Raw genomic sequence first — 17568 nt, forward strand, 5'->3', positions numbered from 1 at the left:
GAGAAACGAGAGCTGCCCCTGCCTCACCATTGGTGTCGCGCATCTCCTCCTCTCGCTTCTTCATGTAGGCAAAGTCGTTTACGATGGACTCGGAGAGGTCTTCCAGGCGCCGCAGCTCCACCTCCAAAGGTTTGAGCTTCTCAACTTTCGCAATCTGGAAAAGAGGGGAATCATGAACCTACTCCCTGAAAAAACTGCTCTGGTCAAGGACACAAGGCAAGTCTTTTAAAAAGTTTCACCAAACTTAAAATCTCTTCTGTCATCATTCTAACATATTTTAAATCTAGGGCTTCTTCCCTCCCCTACAAATGTTTGTATGTTTCTATCGCAGATTTTTTTACATTTTATTTTTATTAAAACCTTAATAAATACTATAATGTGGTACGCTATGAAGACAAACTATTTTCCCAAGATTTCTGACTGTAATAAAGAACTTCATCCTTCCCCTCACGTCTTAGCACAGTAAATGTGAGAGTCAAAATATTAGTTAAATGTGGTTTTAGAAGAAAAGCCACCAAATTCTCAATAGTGAATGCACAGGAATGACAGAGTAGGTATAACTATGCAGGGGTGTCAAACTCATTTTCACCAGGGGCCACATCAACCTTGCAATTGCCTTCAAAGGGCCAAATGTAAGTTTAAGACTGTATAAATGTAACTGCTCCTTAACAGTTAGGTGAGAGCTCAGAGCTGCTACCAGGCAGAACACAGTGCCAGGCCAGATAAAACAAGGTGGAGGGCCAGATTTGGCACCCTATAGGGCCTTGTGTTTGCCACCTGTGATCTATACGAGTAAGATAATTAACTCAGACTACAAAATTTGAGGACTGTGTTTTGCTCATTTAAATGCCACCACAGCCTTAGGTTTATAGCTCCAGAGTCCAGATGAATCCTAGGTCTGCTTAAAAAAAATTGCACTACATTTTGTTTTTAGATTGACATGTGAGAAAGAAATTAACTGTCTTCCTTTCTCAACCTAGACATCTATGAAACCTCCAAGATATGACAAGAGCAAGGATTTCTTTATTCTAATTGTTTTTCTTACCTATCTTAGACTGCCATTTGCTTTATTTTTTAAATTTATTTTTATTTTTATTTACTTATTTTTAGAGAGAGGGGGAGGGAAGGAGGAAGAGAGGGAGAGAAACAGCAATATGTGGGTTGCCTCTCACCTGCCCTGCACTGGGGACCTGGCCTGCAACCCAGGATGTGCCCTGACTGGGAATCAAATTGCAACGTTTGGTTCATAGGCCCACGCTCAATCCACTGAGCTACACCAGCCAGGGTGTCATTTGCTTTAAAATGAGATTATACTACCACCAGAACTTTCCAGATCCTAAACCTCAGACCTGGTGCTTTTAAATTTTTCTATATACAGAATACTTCAAAAATTCTTTTTCTACATCTGCTTCTTTACTCCTTAGTTCACCATATGTTACCTACAGGGTCCAGCACAAATAATGCCGCCCCCACTTTTTATTACAAAGTTTTATTACAAAGTCATAAGCATGTAATTCTGTAACATAACAAAGTCACACTCAAGCACACCATATGACATTTTAGGTGAAATGTTCAAATTGCTGTCCACCTCGTGTAAGACATCCATGCACCCTACCAACCTCACTGAAGCAGGTGTTACTTCTGCTGGACCCTGCACATACCTCCCTACTTTTCCTTCTCTCTTGTCAATTGCCTTCCTGTGCAATTCTTTCTCTGTAAAATGTTAACAGCAATTAACATGGAATGAATGCGAAGAGTTTAAGAGTGTTCTAATGTTCCCCTTGCTTATCTGTAATCTTCACTGAACTTGTGAACAAGACAAAATTTATTTAAAATAAAAGTAGAAAGTGTTAAGTTTAGGATATAAAAATTGAGTCAATATGTAAAGTACTTAAAATGTAGTGATCCACCTAAGTTTTCTTTTACTGTATGTACATTTATTCGTTATTTGTAAAATGCTTTGCTAGAGTTAATGGTGTGACTGACAGCTGCAGAACAGAATTAGGCTAACCAGGTACAATATTTAACCAATAGATGATGCACTGAGCTAATTCTAGCTGAAACCCCAAATGCCAGGTTTTGCCATTAACCTAGAATACATGTATGTTGATTGATTTCACACAGAGACACAGAGCAAGAAAATATCCCAGGAAAAAGATACCAATACAAGAGATAGGAGATAAGCTGAACATTAATCTGTTTAATGTTTTCCCTCTTGGTCTATACTTCCCTCTCCAAAGCTTTCTGAGTGAGCTAGTACAGAAGCAGTGGCATGAGAATTCTTTAGAGATACATGATTTAAGGTTCCATAAGCAGAAACTTGCAAAAGGAACTGGAAATGAAACTACCTCTGCCAATAAAAATAATATTTGTAAAAATTACTCTGAAGACTATTTCTAACCGCCTCCCCCACTTTTTTTTTAATTGTTAAAGGACAGTAACCCAAAGGCCAAAAACCTGAAAATGGATGATGTAGTGAAGATAAATTTGGTACTAAGATTGTTTTTGTAGTTTAGAGCCTAAAAAAATTATTCCCAATGCTGCTCCTTTCTGGTGTTTCCTTTCTTTTTAAAGATTTTAATTATTTATTTTCAGAGAGATGGGACAGGAGGGAGAAAGAGAGGAAGAGAAACATGGTTGTGCAAGAGAAACGTCAGTTGGTCGCCTCTTGCACACCCCCAACGGGGAACATGGCCTGCAACCCAGGCATGTGCCCTGACTGGGAATCGAACTGGTAACCTCTTGGCTGGCAGGCCAGCGCTCAATCCCCTGAGCCACACCAGCCAGGGCTCTTTTCTTTCTTAGTTGTATAAGCAACATATAAATATGTTCTTCTGCTACAGAATTTAAACTATTCAGAAACAAAGGGAACAAAAACAGAAAGTCCACCTTCATAGTTCCTCCATTCTTATATCCACATATTCCTTCTCTGAGGTAACCATGGTTATGAACTTGGCGTATATCTTTCTAGACCTTGTTACAAGATACACACTATTTATGCTTTTGTATGAATATAAATGTACAAAGAAAAATATTAAAAACTATTTGTAAATCGGATTATAATGTATATACACTGTTCTATGGCTTACTTGAGTTTTTTTTCCATTTAATAAGATCTTTCCCAAAACTTAAGTGCTTGCAGATTCGCCTCCTTCTTAACTGCCGCACAGCAGTACACACTGCATATGGGCCATTGTCCACTTAATCATCCGATTCCCCAACCCATTTTCTAGTACAGGTTCTACTGACGACTACTCATAACCAAACAGCCCAATTCTTGTCATCCAAGTTGATTTTATTTCCTCAATGAAATTCCTACTCAATCCTGTCCTTAACTGGGTAAATTATTCTCAGACTTCTATGAGTAGGATGACGGTCTCTTTTTCCAAAAAAACATCTCTACCTAGTAACTGTTTTTATTCTTCATATTAATTTAAGATCTAGGAAACTTAAAGAATATTTAAACAATATTTAAAACCAACTCACTATTTCGTCATCTAACAAATGGATACTTAATGGTAAAAAACAACAATAATGAATATATTTCTATGCTTAACCTAATCTAGAAATCAAAACAAACGTAAGGAGGGTTTTGTTTGTTTGTTTCATTTTGTTTTGAACTTTAAGGTCCTAACAACCTTGTTTGTGTGCTTACTACGTGCAAGGCCCCAGGAGAAGTTATGACCTCTGCTCCTAGAAGCTCAGGGTTTGGGAAAGGTGCACACAAAAAGTTCTAACCACAATATAAGACGTTACACACTAACTTCTACAACAAAGGCGCACATTAACAGTGAAGTGAAAAGAAGGCATGAGATTAATTACAACTGAAAGGATAAAGAAAAGCTTAACAGGAAGTGGCAAGTTGGGACTCTCAAGCTGGGTAGGATTTTGAAAGAGATGAAAGAGAAACACATTTAAGGCCAAGGGGTACCTGCAGATCAAAACACAGAGGAAGGCAAGTGCAGGCTGTGTTTAGGAGACCACTAGTATCTAATTATAAGCAGTCTGATGTTTGCCCAGCACGCACGTTTGTGTGCGTGCATGTTTATGTGCATGCAGGCGCTCATGTGTCAACACATACATGTGCTGGGAGGAGGGTGGCACTTAACAGCTACTGCAGCTAAACTGAGCAAGAGGATGAAGAAGGCGGTATAATGAATTAGACCTATTAGTATATACCCAAAACGTGATATGTATGTTTTATAACTTGTAATCTCACTTAGTCCTCATACCCTATGTAAGGTGAATATTATTGTCCATAAATTTTTCAGATAAAAAAATTCAGGTTCAGAGTGTTACACAACATTCCCAAGATCTCAGAGCTTTGTGGAGCTGGGACTGGAATCCAAGCCTGAGCGTGTGTTTTATTCTGTACTGAAAATGTGATGAAGAGAACCAGATGGCCGCACGCAGTGTTTTCTGTATAAAAGGTGAAGTGAACGAGCTATATGAGGTCGCAAGAATCTGGGTAAGGTGTCCAATTTATCAAATTTCCTAGGTTTTATGCTGTTATTCTAATTTTTACAGACTAAGAGAATAAAGTTTTAAAACAAACGATCGTAAGTATACTCAGGAAAACCCTCTTCGCTTTTCCAGGACTAAGCATTCAGTGAGTATCACATCAAGACTTTATGTCACAGTCAGTACAAAAAACTAACAGGAAACCTCTACCAAAATCCCCCTGACTGTGGTGCTCTTCTAAACATCTGATGAAGGCCGGCCATTATTCTTCCAGTCTGTCTTCTCTCTTCCACAGCTGGAAGGACGATGCGTGTCTTGCCAATAGCTTGATAAAAGCAACGCCTATTTGTCCGTGTGGACCATAGGTTTTTCACTAGGGGGCAGCATTCCTCTTGCAGGCTGTACCTGCCATTAAATATTAGTACAAGGGACTTAATTTTACAAATGAGGAAACAAGATAATGTACTCCTTTGAAGGGAAGACCAACAGACTGATGGTCTTTTGACCCCCTACCCAGGGTCACCAAAGCATTCATTCAGCATCAAAACTGCAAAGCTCCACCGTAAAATGCAAGCAAAACCAAAAACCTGACTTGCAAAAGCATACACACTTAGGGTATCCATACCTACCTCTTTCAAACCTTAAAACCATGAAGCCTCCTTTAGCCACTCCTGTCCACACTGACTCCCTCTCCCTAAAGCCCTACAGAACTTAAACCAGCCACATAATTAAGACTCCCTCATACACTGTCATATTTACAATGTTTTAATTTTCACCCTTTCCCCCCATTCTCATTTGGCCCTGAACTCAAAGAAATTTTAAAAATGCATACTTTGTATAGTCCCGCACACCTGATCCATGGCAAACACTTGTAAATGACCGGTTCTGGCCATTCCACACATACTTCAAAGGAGCCAACTTTCTCACAGCGAAGTGCTACTGGTCCCCTGAAGCATGTGCTTCCTGCCTGCCAAGCGCATTCTACATCTGCTTTCACTGGGCATTCGTGTTCAGAGGCCCAGTGCCTGGGAGAAAGTTGTAAGCTCTCTCCACTGTGACCTCCACCACTCTCATCAGCAGTGACAGGTAGTTTGGAAAAGCTCAGTTATAAAGCCTTTCCCTGCATATCTACACCTCCAAAAAACCCGTAGAACTACTCTTCTTAACCCATGTTCAAATCTGGTACTCCTCTCGAGATGATCTGAATCTAAAGAGCACAGACTTATATATAATTGTACCAATGAAAGGTGTCAGCTCTAACGAACTGCTTCTTAAACACGTGTGCAACCAGCCTCTAGAGAATCACTAGATTATTTTCCTCGGTGGAGCACTGAGACTGGAGAGAGAAGCTTCCTGTGGTAAGCCAAACTCAGTCAAGTCGCTCTGTTATGCACCTCCACGCCCTCTACCACAGCCCCTGAAAATCTGAGAAGCACACCATAAACGTGGAGACCATCTAGCCTAACACAATGAAGACAAGACAGAACTACAGCCAAGAACAGCCTACTTGCACGTGGGGTAAGTGAGTCACAGGCCTCTTCACAGAAGCTGAAAAGGTCACTGTGCCAAAGTCAGTGCAGTTAATATGCCAATCTGAGGGCTAAAAGAAATTTAGGAAGATCCATTTACTCCGTCACAGCCATCTGGCAGTTTCCAGAAAGGGCAGGAGAAGCACTAAAAGGCTAAAATCCACTGAACTGACCAACTACGTGTCAGGTGCCTCACCCGTGCTTTCATTTAACTTATGTCAACAAAGGAATTTTGGATCAAGTACACAGCGCCAGAGTTCCTCCTTCCTTGAGGGTATTCAGAGAAACAGACATGTCGGAAAGTCTTCAGCTGTCGTCTCCAGCTGTTGCTGCAATGAAGGAAACCGTGCTTTTCGTGTGTCTGTTGATAGCAAATGACTAAAAGATCCACTGGACAGAACAGGATTTTAGTTCATCATGGATCAGGATTTTAGTTGCAACAGAAATGCTGACATAGCAAGAAGGGTCATACGAGCCCCCCGCAAAGGAATTTATTTATTAAAAAGTATGTATTCTTACACATTTAAACTTCAGTCACCTTCAAAGTACTCTCCTTCTGATGCAATACACTCATGGAGACCTTTTTTTCCACTGCTCAAAACAGTTTTTAAACTCGTCAATTTTGATGCCTTTTAGGGCTTCTGCCAGTTTTTTTGTTTGTTTCACCTCTTCCAAATCAGCAAACTTTCCCTCTGAGGACTTTTTACATCCGGAAAACAAAAAAAGTTGTTTGGGACAAGATCAGGTGAATAGGGAGGGTGGGGCATGGGGGTCATGCTGATTTTCGTCAAAAAAATGTTTAACATTAGCATGGTGTGGGCAGGTGCACTTGTATATCACACATCATGAAATTGGCAAACACTTTGAAAGTCTTCAAAAAAATTTCACTGAAGCTGAACACAGCCTCTCACAACAACGCCAGCTGGTCCACTGATACAAGATGGGTTCCTAGAACACTCACCTAACAGGGGAAGCCTGTATGTACTACAAGGGGCTGTCCTCCAGAAGTTAACTCCATTTTTTTTTAAAGAGATTTTATTTTATTTTTTAGACAGAAAGGAAGGAAGGGAGAAAGGGAGAGGATCATCAGTGTGTGTGGTTGCCTCTCGAGCGCCCCACACAAGGGAACCTGGCCCACAATCCAGGCATATGTCCTGACTGAGAATCGAACCATTGGTTTGCAGGCAGGCACTCAATCCACTGAGCCATACTGGCCAGGGCAGACAATTCCAGTTTTGGGGTTTTTTTTTTTGGGAGGGGACACCCCTCCCATACACAGCCCAAGAATCACTGAATAGGTCACAGGTAGCTCCTTCTTTGTGGGATAGTAATTGTCTTCATTCCCACAACTGCACAATTAGACAGTAAATCCCCACCAACGGCTGCTCTAGTTCACAGACCACAAATTAAAAAGAAATGGCTTGCTGTGGCTGGGTGGCTCAGTTGTTGGAGCACTGTCCCGTGCACCAAAAGACTACTGGTTCAATTCCTAGTCATGGCTCATACCTACGTTGTGGATTCCATCCACAGTTGGGGCACATACAGGAGGCAACCAATCAATGTTTCTCACATCAGTGTCTGTCTCTTTCTCACACATCAACGAGCATACCCTCCGGTGAGGATTAAAAAAAAAAAAAAGAAAAGAAAAGAAAGGAATGGCTTAATTAACATACTGATTCTACAAAGATGCCCCCTCCTCCCAGGCAAAAGAGTGGTGAGAAGTCCCTAAAATACAACCGAGGGAATCAAAGATGCTTTATTTTTGAAGATACAGCATTCTTTCTCTTTAAAGAATTCATACTGCAAGACTATACTTCTTTGCAATATGGCAACCACTCCGTCTTCCAAATAATATCTGACATTTGTATTGTGTTTACTGATTACAACTACTAGTGCACTTTCCAGAGCCACATGGGATTTTAGAATCACAAAGCCCACAAATGTGAGGGAGAGACACATTGGATGTGAAGGAAATAAACAAATGTGCCACCTCCCTGAATCTAAATACTGATGCCAAATGGCCCAAAGCCTCTAGACAAAGGCTCTCCATTATCTCAAGGGCCTGAAATTAAATGCCTCAAACCCTCTACAAGTGCTCAGTGCTCCCTGGCAATTAAGCAGGCAGCAAGTGGTTCTATTATCCATTTTCTTGTCACAGGCTTTAGCCCAGAGACAACTAACAGCTATTTCTAAGCAAGGTTAAGGAAGCCTGGCCATAAATTGAGAAGAGGACTGGACTTTGGCCTGTGTCGTAACCATTTTCTCCTCGTCTATCTCAATGTGGTCTGCTTTTCTGGGGGGCGGGGGTTGCCAAAGAAGTAAGTGGGAGGAGTTTCTTGATTAAGAAACTGAATTCAGAGATGTGTTGTAACCATGTGCGTAAAGAACAGCTTAGGACGTGCCAGACTTCCACGGCAGGAAACGGCGCAAAGGAAGCACTGTGGTTTGCCTTCTGCTAGGGATTCCCCTCTCGGGTTAAGCAAAAGGTCAGGAAAGACAATGGCTCTTTCCTGGTGCCAACAAAGTTCAAGAATAATAAAGATTCCAGGAGGTATGGGGGTTCTAAAATGCTACGTGCTAGTGATGTCCACATTATTCTAAATGTAAGCTCATGATACTACCATCTGTTTTAGAGGAGAACAAGCTACGTCTGAAGTCTAATCAAGAGGCCTGTTATTTAATATGTACCACCTAATGATAACCGTCACATTGGGGGAAACGTTACAGCAGGTAAAACTCCACATGGTAGGAATTCAGTGAATGTTTGCTCAGAGGATGGTCTCAGGCTGAGGATATAGCAGTGGTAACCAAAACCTGAAAATCATTTTACCTATTCTTCCACTTCATAATAAATAACTACAGCAACATTTTTCTTAGTGTTTCATACCTTGCAACAGCACTTTAATATGCTATCTTATTTAAATATAATTATGGTTCTTCTATATCATGAAAGTTAAAAAGGATTTTTCACTCATTTATTTAGTTTTACATGGCTATTTCAGTTTACTGCAAGAAAGAGTTACACTAGTCCATTTAAAAGCAGACCCCAAACGATTACCACTGTATTATTACATAAGAAATGAGGTTTTTAAACTTGTGACAAGGGCCAGAAGGGAAACTCCACTCATTGCAAGGAAAACCCTCACTTAGGCTTCCATGAACCAAGAGCACCTGGGACCCATGAACCTCCAGCTGCCCTTCTCCGCCAGTCCAGCCTCGATGAGGAACTGGCCCATGTGCTTGCGCTGGTCCCTCTGTAGCTGCATTACTTCTCCACAGTCTGGGTGCTCAACAACAGCACCGTCACAGGCAAATTTCTTCTTCTCCTTTTTTTTTTACTCTTACCCAAGGACAATTTTTAATTGCTTTTTAGAGAGAGAGGAAGGGAGAGAGCAAGGAAACATCAACTGTTTGCCTCCAGTATGTGCCCAGACCAGGGACTAAACTTGCAACCTAGGTATGTGCCCTGACCAGCAATCAAACCCACAACCTTTCTTTTCGGTTACGGGACAACACTCCAACCAACCAAGCCACATCAGCCAGGGCAAGCAAATTTCTTCTTAAACACCTCACTAGTTTCTTTTTATTGCAATCATCAGCAATTCCTCAGACAGTAGCAAGGGTCTTTCTACAGTTTTTCTGTTGAATTCTTATATGGATATAATCCTCAGTGCCAGTGGGAAGCAGGTCATTAACCTTACCCGCATTAGCAAAGGAGCCAAAACAGTGGAGGTCCTAGATAACAGACATACACTACAGTTCCTTTTCCTTCGTGGCAGCAGCCTGAGGAAGGCTGTGGTGAGAGAAGGGGGAGAGGGGACAGGGACAAAGTGTGGGGAAGCAAGAAGGGCTCAAGGGGAGGCTCCTGAGTCCTCAGTGGCAGCTCAGTGACTGGGGCCTCATTTTACTCTTAAGTTCATCAAATAAAGAGTCTCTCTTGCTTTATTTATTTTCATTAAACTAGCCTGGATACAGAAAGAAGCAAATCAAAGTATCTACCGGGAACTGTCTTCCATTCACTGTTGCATATTTGCTCCTGTTTACTGCTTACAAATAACTAGATCTAGTTTGTTCAATTGCACACTTGAACTAGAAAGAAGAGGAAAGACCTGAAGAGCTGCAACTGTACACTACTTCCTGTTGCAGAATTAGTCACTTCCACTCTTCTTCCATTTTAGGATATTCTGTTTCAAACCCTGACCAAAGCTAAAGCAATTTCTCTGCTTTGTCCCTCCTAGAAAATTCTCTTAAATCACTTAAAATAATTTTGTCTATTTAGTTTACATTCTTCAAAAGCCATTTACATTTCCTGTGCCCCACCTCTTGTTCATGCCCACGGGTAGTGTCGGTAAAGACTCTGATCTGGGTAAAAATACTCTTATCATACTGTAAAGATCAATCCCCTGGTCTTAAACAGTTCTTTTGTTTTTCAAAGGTGCTCTTGATTTAAGAACCATTTTGTGCTGCCCCCAAAGTCTGTCATAATAGAAATGAAAAAGGCTCAGTCCCTTTCCCCCTTATTTTATGCATACCTCTACTTCCCTACCACCCGTATAGATGTCAGTTTTTATTCTCTATAACACTCCCCATCAGAAAAAATGTCTTTATCATGACCCCTAGTCTCTTGCAGTTTTTTCTTCCATCTTGTTCTCTTCCTTAGTTTAAAATTATTTTAACTAAAAGCTACTTTTGATATTGTTGTTTCTCAAAGGTAGCAGAGATGTTCATGTCTAAACAGCACTGAATGAATGCGTGCCCTAGATCTATACAGGGTGGTGCAAAAGTAGGTTTACAGTTGTTAGTATGGAAATTAATAAACAGTAATGGAAGAGGAAAATTGTGTTTCACATACTCACAACTGTAAACCTTTTGCTGCACTCTGTTTAGAGCTGTCTGTCTGGGGATAAAAGCCTTAGAAATTAAAAACAAATCACTTTTCTTCACCAGACATTAACATTTAAATGAATTCCAGCTTTTAAAAATCATAAACACGCATCTACTTGCTGTCTCAAGAGTGCTAATGGCTTATGCTTGAATGTTTATCACACCAGCGTTTCTGTGGGACAGTCGGCTTAGTCATTTGGCTGACAACACAGGCAGAATTATTGTTCAGGGCCGTTAATACAACTTTTTATATCAATAAAATTGTTACTGGCTGTCACATGACTGCTGAGAAAACCCATAGCCTTCTGGGCAGAGCGCAGCCTGTTGGCCTGAGTAGGTAGGTCACCAAAACCTCATGGCACAGTACGAGTGACTGCCTCCTCCAGCTGTCAGAGCAGGACATACCTCTTCATAATTTTTCGCCTCCACTCCATGCTTCATGTCTAGGATCACGAGTTGGTCAGGTAACCGCCCTGTTCCTGAGAAAGAAATCAAAGGGTTCATTGTGCGGAATATTTAAAATTCCGGGAAATCACCCACCCCCCTCCGTCTTCCTAACCCCTCCCCTCTCAACAGACAGAAACAGATGAAACTCCTCCCCATCCTCAGCAGCAGAAAATCCCTGGCTCTGGCTACGATCCCAAGCATTCCAGACAAAGCCCCTGTCTGTGTGGGGCGCCGGAAAGCAGAGAGAACAGGCTGCTGCCAAACATCTCTATGCAGGCAGTACACAAGATACTGCAGCTGGTGCTGCACAGGAGTGGAATACGAGAAAACGCACAGGCTTACTGGAATAAGAAATAAAACTCAAAAGTCAAAACTGTATAAAACTGAGTGGCACATATAGACCAGGACCAACTTAGGTTGAAAAGGTACATTTCCACATTTAAAAAGGTTGTCCTGTCCTCTTTTGAGAAAAGGATTACTGGGCATATATTAGCTTGGATTTACTTAATATAAACATGAGTACTGAAAAGAACACAGGATTTATCTAACATTTCACTTTAATTTAAACATTTTGGTCAAGGTAAGGCCATTTCAATATGTAAATAAAACATTATAGGGACTATTTCCACAAAGCCCTTGAAAGGGAACAGCCCAAGAAAAAAACTGGATAATAAGAGCACAATCCTCAGGGATGCTTCTTAGAGAAATGTCGATTTGGTCTAGTTGGGCCAACACAGCAATGTTCATATTAAAAAAGATAATCTGATTCACCTTGATCGAACAGGAATTCTAACCTTGTTTCATTGCGTAGGAGAAAGGGAAAGCCTCAAAGAGCCCCAGGAAACTGCTCGGCCCCATCCCCTGGCATTCACCTCATTATTTATAAAATAAAAAAAACGCCTGTATGGAAAACAGTGCCACTTAAGCACTGGGGCTCCTGATACCATAAGCAACAAAGACTGGTACTGTACCTTCTGCTGCCTGAGAGGCACCGGACGTTTTCCGAAACAGACTGAAGTCAATTCAGTAACTATTCACTGAGAACTCACTGGGTGCTAGAATGTGCTGGAGGTTACAATCTCTGCCTTCAAATAATTTGATGGGGATCTACGACATGTGCATGAATAACAGCTACAGTGAAAATGCAAAGCAGTATAAAACTTTAGGAGAAAAAAAAATGGTTCAGATAATCCCAGTTATGGAGCAAAGATTAGAGGAGGAAAGAGATTAGCTGTGGATGAACTTCACTAAAGTGAAGGTCAAAGACAGGACAAAGTATTCTAGGCAGAAGACAAGCATGGGCAAAGTTCAGGTATTAAAATTTGTATGGCATGTTAACAGTAAGAAGTTCTTTTGACTACATTAGAAAAATCAATATAAAATCAACAGAGATAAGACTGAGTAGGTAGCATTAAGAAAAGAAACTATAACAAGTCACAAATGTCTTCTGGGCATTTAAACCATTAAGTCTCTAAAACAAAACAAAACAGGCATCCAGACAGGTCCCTTCTCCCCACTCCGATGTGAAGTCCTGAACACAGCACTGCCCACAGAGATACAATGCAAATTTTTGCTGCTCCTTCCTCATTTAAAAAGTTGTGAAATCCAAGCAGCTCACAGCCCTACCTGGTCCACATGATCAAGACATTCTCTTCCTAACAGACTCTTCCCACTTTCCATTTGCCACAACATAAACACTGGCATTATTCAAACACAAGTGAAACCGCAAAACCACTCAGTCCGGTCTGAGTCCAGACCATACAATCTCTTGCACAGAACAGCCAGTTTATCCCCTTAGCTAACATTATGGCCATAAAGGGTCCCCTCTGTAAAAAGACCCTGCAGTAACCTCTCTACATTTGCCTGGCAAAAAGACAATTTTTTAAAAGGTGCTCCCAAGACTAGAAGGTATATGGTCTCCATATGGGAATAAACAGAGAACATAAATGAAACTAGAAATTGAGTGCTTACTATAATGTGTCAATGTGCATGTATGTAGTAAGTGTGTGTTTTATACATGGATATATTTTATATATGTATATATAATTTATGTGTGTGCATATTTATATATCTCTACACACACACACACACACACACACACATGAGTTCCTAGGCATCTACATGCACATCATCAGCATATAAGAAAGAAATTCAGAACAAAAGGTATGTTTAGGGTTATGTTTAGGTATAGTGTTAGGATTAGGTTAAGGTTTAGGGCTAGAATTAGGGGAGGTTAATAGGTAGGTTTAGGGTTAGGGTTAATTTTAAGCTTTCTTTAAAATTAGAAATGTAATACATACATACATTTAAATAACACTGGCTGTGTGTTATATACCTCACACATATATATCTATATAGATATCAATCTTTACATGCTTAAATTTTATCTATGTCTTTAAGTGCCTAAATAACTAACCTAACTTGTAAGTGATGTTGTATTTAGAGGAAGCAATGTTAACCTCTTTGTTGTTTCTGAGACATGCTCAGCACCTCCAAGTGTCTGTCTTTTCTCCAAAGTCTTTATTACCACCTGCCCTGTATTTGTTTATTGTCTATTTGCTCCAGTGAAAATGTAAGCTCCACAGAAGGACAGAGAGACTTCCGTTTTATTCATTGCTATATCCACAAACCTAGAAAAGTGCTTAATATATAAGGCGCTTAATAATTACTGGCTCAATGATTCAACTAACTGATGAGAAATTAAGCAGATTAGAAAGTTGAGGAAAGTACTCTAAAAGAACTAAAGGTGAACTCATGTTTACATGGGGGAAGAGCACTCCAGCCAATGAATAAATGTGACATGTTTAGAGGGCAGAGCAGGCCAGACCAGCTGGGGCCTGATGGGCAGTGGAAGATAAGGTTGGAGTGAAGGTACAGAGGCTACTAAATGCCCTGATACCTGAAATCCCATCCAGCTCAAAGATCCTGTGATTCTAGGTTTCCTTCTACAGAATAGGAATATGACTGCCACTACAGAGGAGGGAAAGCTTCTGAAAATGGACTGACATAATGAAAGATATGTCTTCAGAGATAAATCTGGTACTAGTATCTGGATATATTAAAATCAGGAATATCAGTTAGAAGGCTAATGACATAATTCATAATTTAAAAAATGAGAGTTCAGGTTTGTGTGATGATAGATACAAAAGATATTTTGAAAGAACCATCAGCATAGCTTGATGACAGACTAGAAAAGACAAAAATAATTTTAAAAAACGTGAGCCCCATTATGAAACTGTTTAGACTATTGTTGAGATATCTTGGAACCGATATGGGTGAGGGCAAGGAAAAGGATACCAGTCATGAAATCACTATTAAAGTCCTTTACTTTTCTACTCTTAATCTATTATTCCATTTACTTTATGCAAACTCCCTTAGCTTTTAGGCTCAAATGACCCATTTCAGATCAAGGGAGTCAATTCTCGGTTAATTGTCAAAAACATCAAGTTGATCTGCTCTTCCTGGAACCGACTGGTGCTGTCAGCCAAGGTGTTTATTTTCCTTCTAGGATTGTATGTTCTGAACCTTCTATAAATGTAAAATTGCCAAGAGTCCTTTGGCTACCATATGAAGAAAGTCTGAGAATAAAGGCAAAAGGAGGCACGGAAAGGAAGCACTAAAGCATGGAGAGGGAGAGTTCCAACAATCCTGTTAACACCCCAATATCCAGACAGGCCTGAGGTCAGCAGCACGCTGACGACTCCCAGGTCCAGAGAGTTCAGTGGTCTTTCTCTTTTTGCTAGATTGAGTTATGTTTTTTGTGCCTTGTAGTCCAAAGGGGTCCCAACTAACATAACAAATATAAACACATACAGCTTTTAGAATCTAGTGTCCTTGAAGTGACAGAATAGGAAGTAAAGGGGAATGTGCTTTTTCACCCACCCCTGAGCATAGAAACCATCAAGCAATCAGCCTAAAAGTTACTACGGGATCTTGGCCTTGAGATGCACAGAAGAATCCACAGCAAGATGTTAGGACAGGAAATAACAAGTGCTCTGAAAACCAAAGCTGCTTCTGACTTTGCAGGTTGTTGAATCATGTTTTATTCAATGTTATTTTGTGATAATGTTGATGAGATACCACAGGAACTTAACTCTTGTTTATATCAATTAGTCTATGGTAAAACTGATTTAATTATACATCATTTTCCTTAAAGTTGCAGGACCTATCAACAATCTCACTAAGGACTTAGTGTCCTCACTTATACTGCATTTTCTAGCATCTATCCCAAATTAAACTCATATCACTCAAACCAAGCATGTCACGGCATTTAAGAAATACCTATTCCTGCACGTGAGGAATGCTACTTTCACTTATTTGGGTGTGCACCCCAGCAAAGGCAGTTTTCATTTCCTCTTTCTGCTGGCCTAAGAGAGAAAGTTCACGCTCTACCTAACTTGAGAGAAGACGCCTAATTTAGGGGCAGACAACACTGATTACGTACCCTTGCTCTCAAAACACACTTCGAACATGTCATAATCTTCAGTGGTAAAGGCAAATTTCCCCTTGGTTGCATCCTCCTTGGAGTACAGGATATGGCCAGCAGAATCTGTGATCTAAAATAAAAAAGTAAAAAAAGTAAGTAAGAATAGGCAGCAAGTAGCACTCAAGAAGAAAACTGGACAAATGAAAAGAAACACTGTCCACAAAAGACAGTTGACATTTTTCATTATGACAACTATGTTCCAACCACTCCCAAAGACAGGAGTTGAATTAGAGGATGAAACCCACATACAGCAAATTTCATTCATTCAAACAGCCTATCCACACCACATGTTAAAATCGGTTGCCACTATGGAATGACAGCTGAGATATAAACTGGGTTTAGTAACAAACGTTCACTTTACAGAATACAGAAAAGTATTATTTCCCAGAAAGGGACATATCACAAAAACAGAAGTGGACAATTACTGAAAGAATATACTACAAAAAGGATACAAAGGAACGCATTTCTTCTGTGAAACAACTCTTGATGGGGTTGAGGTGGGGTAGAGAGTGGAATGGGACACCTGAACACGGAGAGTAGGAAAAGAAAGCATATGCGTACAGAAGAAAATCTCTGGTAGGTGTATTCTTCCAAATGCCTTGTCAATTATGTCAATGGCTACATAGGGTGGGAGAGAGGCACAGGGGATAAACAAGAAGGATCTCCTAAAAGAGGCTTTCTGGGCTTCTCCAAATGGTAATGCCGTTGTTATAGGCTGTTAGCGTTAGTTCGCTAAACTTAAACTGCTCTATTCCTAGAGAACGGCCTGTAAGCACAGACGAGGTGGAATATATTGATAAGTGAATGGTCACCTACAAAGAAGGGAACGACACAGTAATATGACAGAATGGATCTGTTATATTACTAGGCCTCTAAGAGGCCCCTAGGCCTCTTTCCTAGGGCACACTGCTGCCTTAGCAGAAGGCAATTTCCTTACCTAAGACAGAAGCTACTTGCAATGTGAAGCACAAAAGCAGTGGCTTCATTACATTGGATCGGCCAAAAAGTCCACATGGTTTGTTTTCCGTAAAATAAAAGACATACTTTTCATTTTCACCAATAATTTTATTGACTTGGATATTTTGAGTATGTTGGCTTTCTCCCACGTGGTATAATGTTGATTGTTCTCAATTAATGTCTCGATTCAATCTCTGTCAACTTCAACTGGTCCACTCACAACTGAAGCATCGTCCAGGAGAAATCTCCAGCATGACACTTTACAGACCACTTTTGACATGTTCCCTCAGTCACAGCACCTTCTCCATATACTGCACAAATCTTTTTTTTTGCATTTCAGTTGCATTTTTACCTTTCTTGAAATAATAAAGCATAATATGCCAAAAAGGTTGTTTTCTTCCATCTTTAATATTAAAATGGCTACACAAAAATTCACCAATTTTGATTGTTTTTTAAGGACACACTGATATGAGAGCTGTCACAATACAATCTAACAAAATTGTTTCTAATGAAGTTAAAGGCAACTAAGTGCTATTAAGGCCATCTTGAAGAAAAACCAAGTGAACTTTTTGGCCAACCCAATATTAAGCTGGATTCTCTAATGTTGTATGTAAAACAAGATTCGTTTATAGGTGAGATTTTAAATACAAAAATTGAGTAGCACACATATAAGCTTATATATTTAAAGCACTTCACTAGTTATATTGATGAGTAATGAGGTTTCTTTACACTTTTTTTTTCATTTTCTACAAAGGCACAAGTATCACTTATGGTCAGAAATAAAGTTATTTCATTTCTGGGAAA

General features: G+C 40.1%; 1 protein-coding gene and 1 pseudogene across 1 annotated transcript in view; both read right to left on the reverse strand.

Moving 5' to 3' along the window:
* The window catches only part of TMED10 (transmembrane p24 trafficking protein 10), a 37549-nt gene that overhangs the window by 3449 nt on the left and 16532 nt on the right, over positions 1-17568 (reverse strand). Inside the window, exons 2-4 of the mRNA XM_045823027.1 lie at positions 15766-15877; positions 11280-11353; positions 28-154 (exon numbers count right to left, since the gene is read on the reverse strand). Coding sequence (XP_045678983.1) covers positions 28-154; positions 11280-11353; positions 15766-15877 — 313 coding nt within the window. The remainder of the gene's footprint in view (positions 1-27; positions 155-11279; positions 11354-15765; positions 15878-17568) is intronic.
* Positions 9137-9740, reverse strand: LOC123808380 (annotated as a pseudogene).

Source organism: Phyllostomus hastatus, unplaced genomic scaffold (genome assembly GCF_019186645.2).
Source record: "Phyllostomus hastatus isolate PE091 unplaced genomic scaffold, TTU_PhHast_1.1 phas_scaffold_501, whole genome shotgun sequence".
NCBI classification, from domain to species: domain Eukaryota; kingdom Metazoa; phylum Chordata; class Mammalia; order Chiroptera; family Phyllostomidae; genus Phyllostomus; species Phyllostomus hastatus.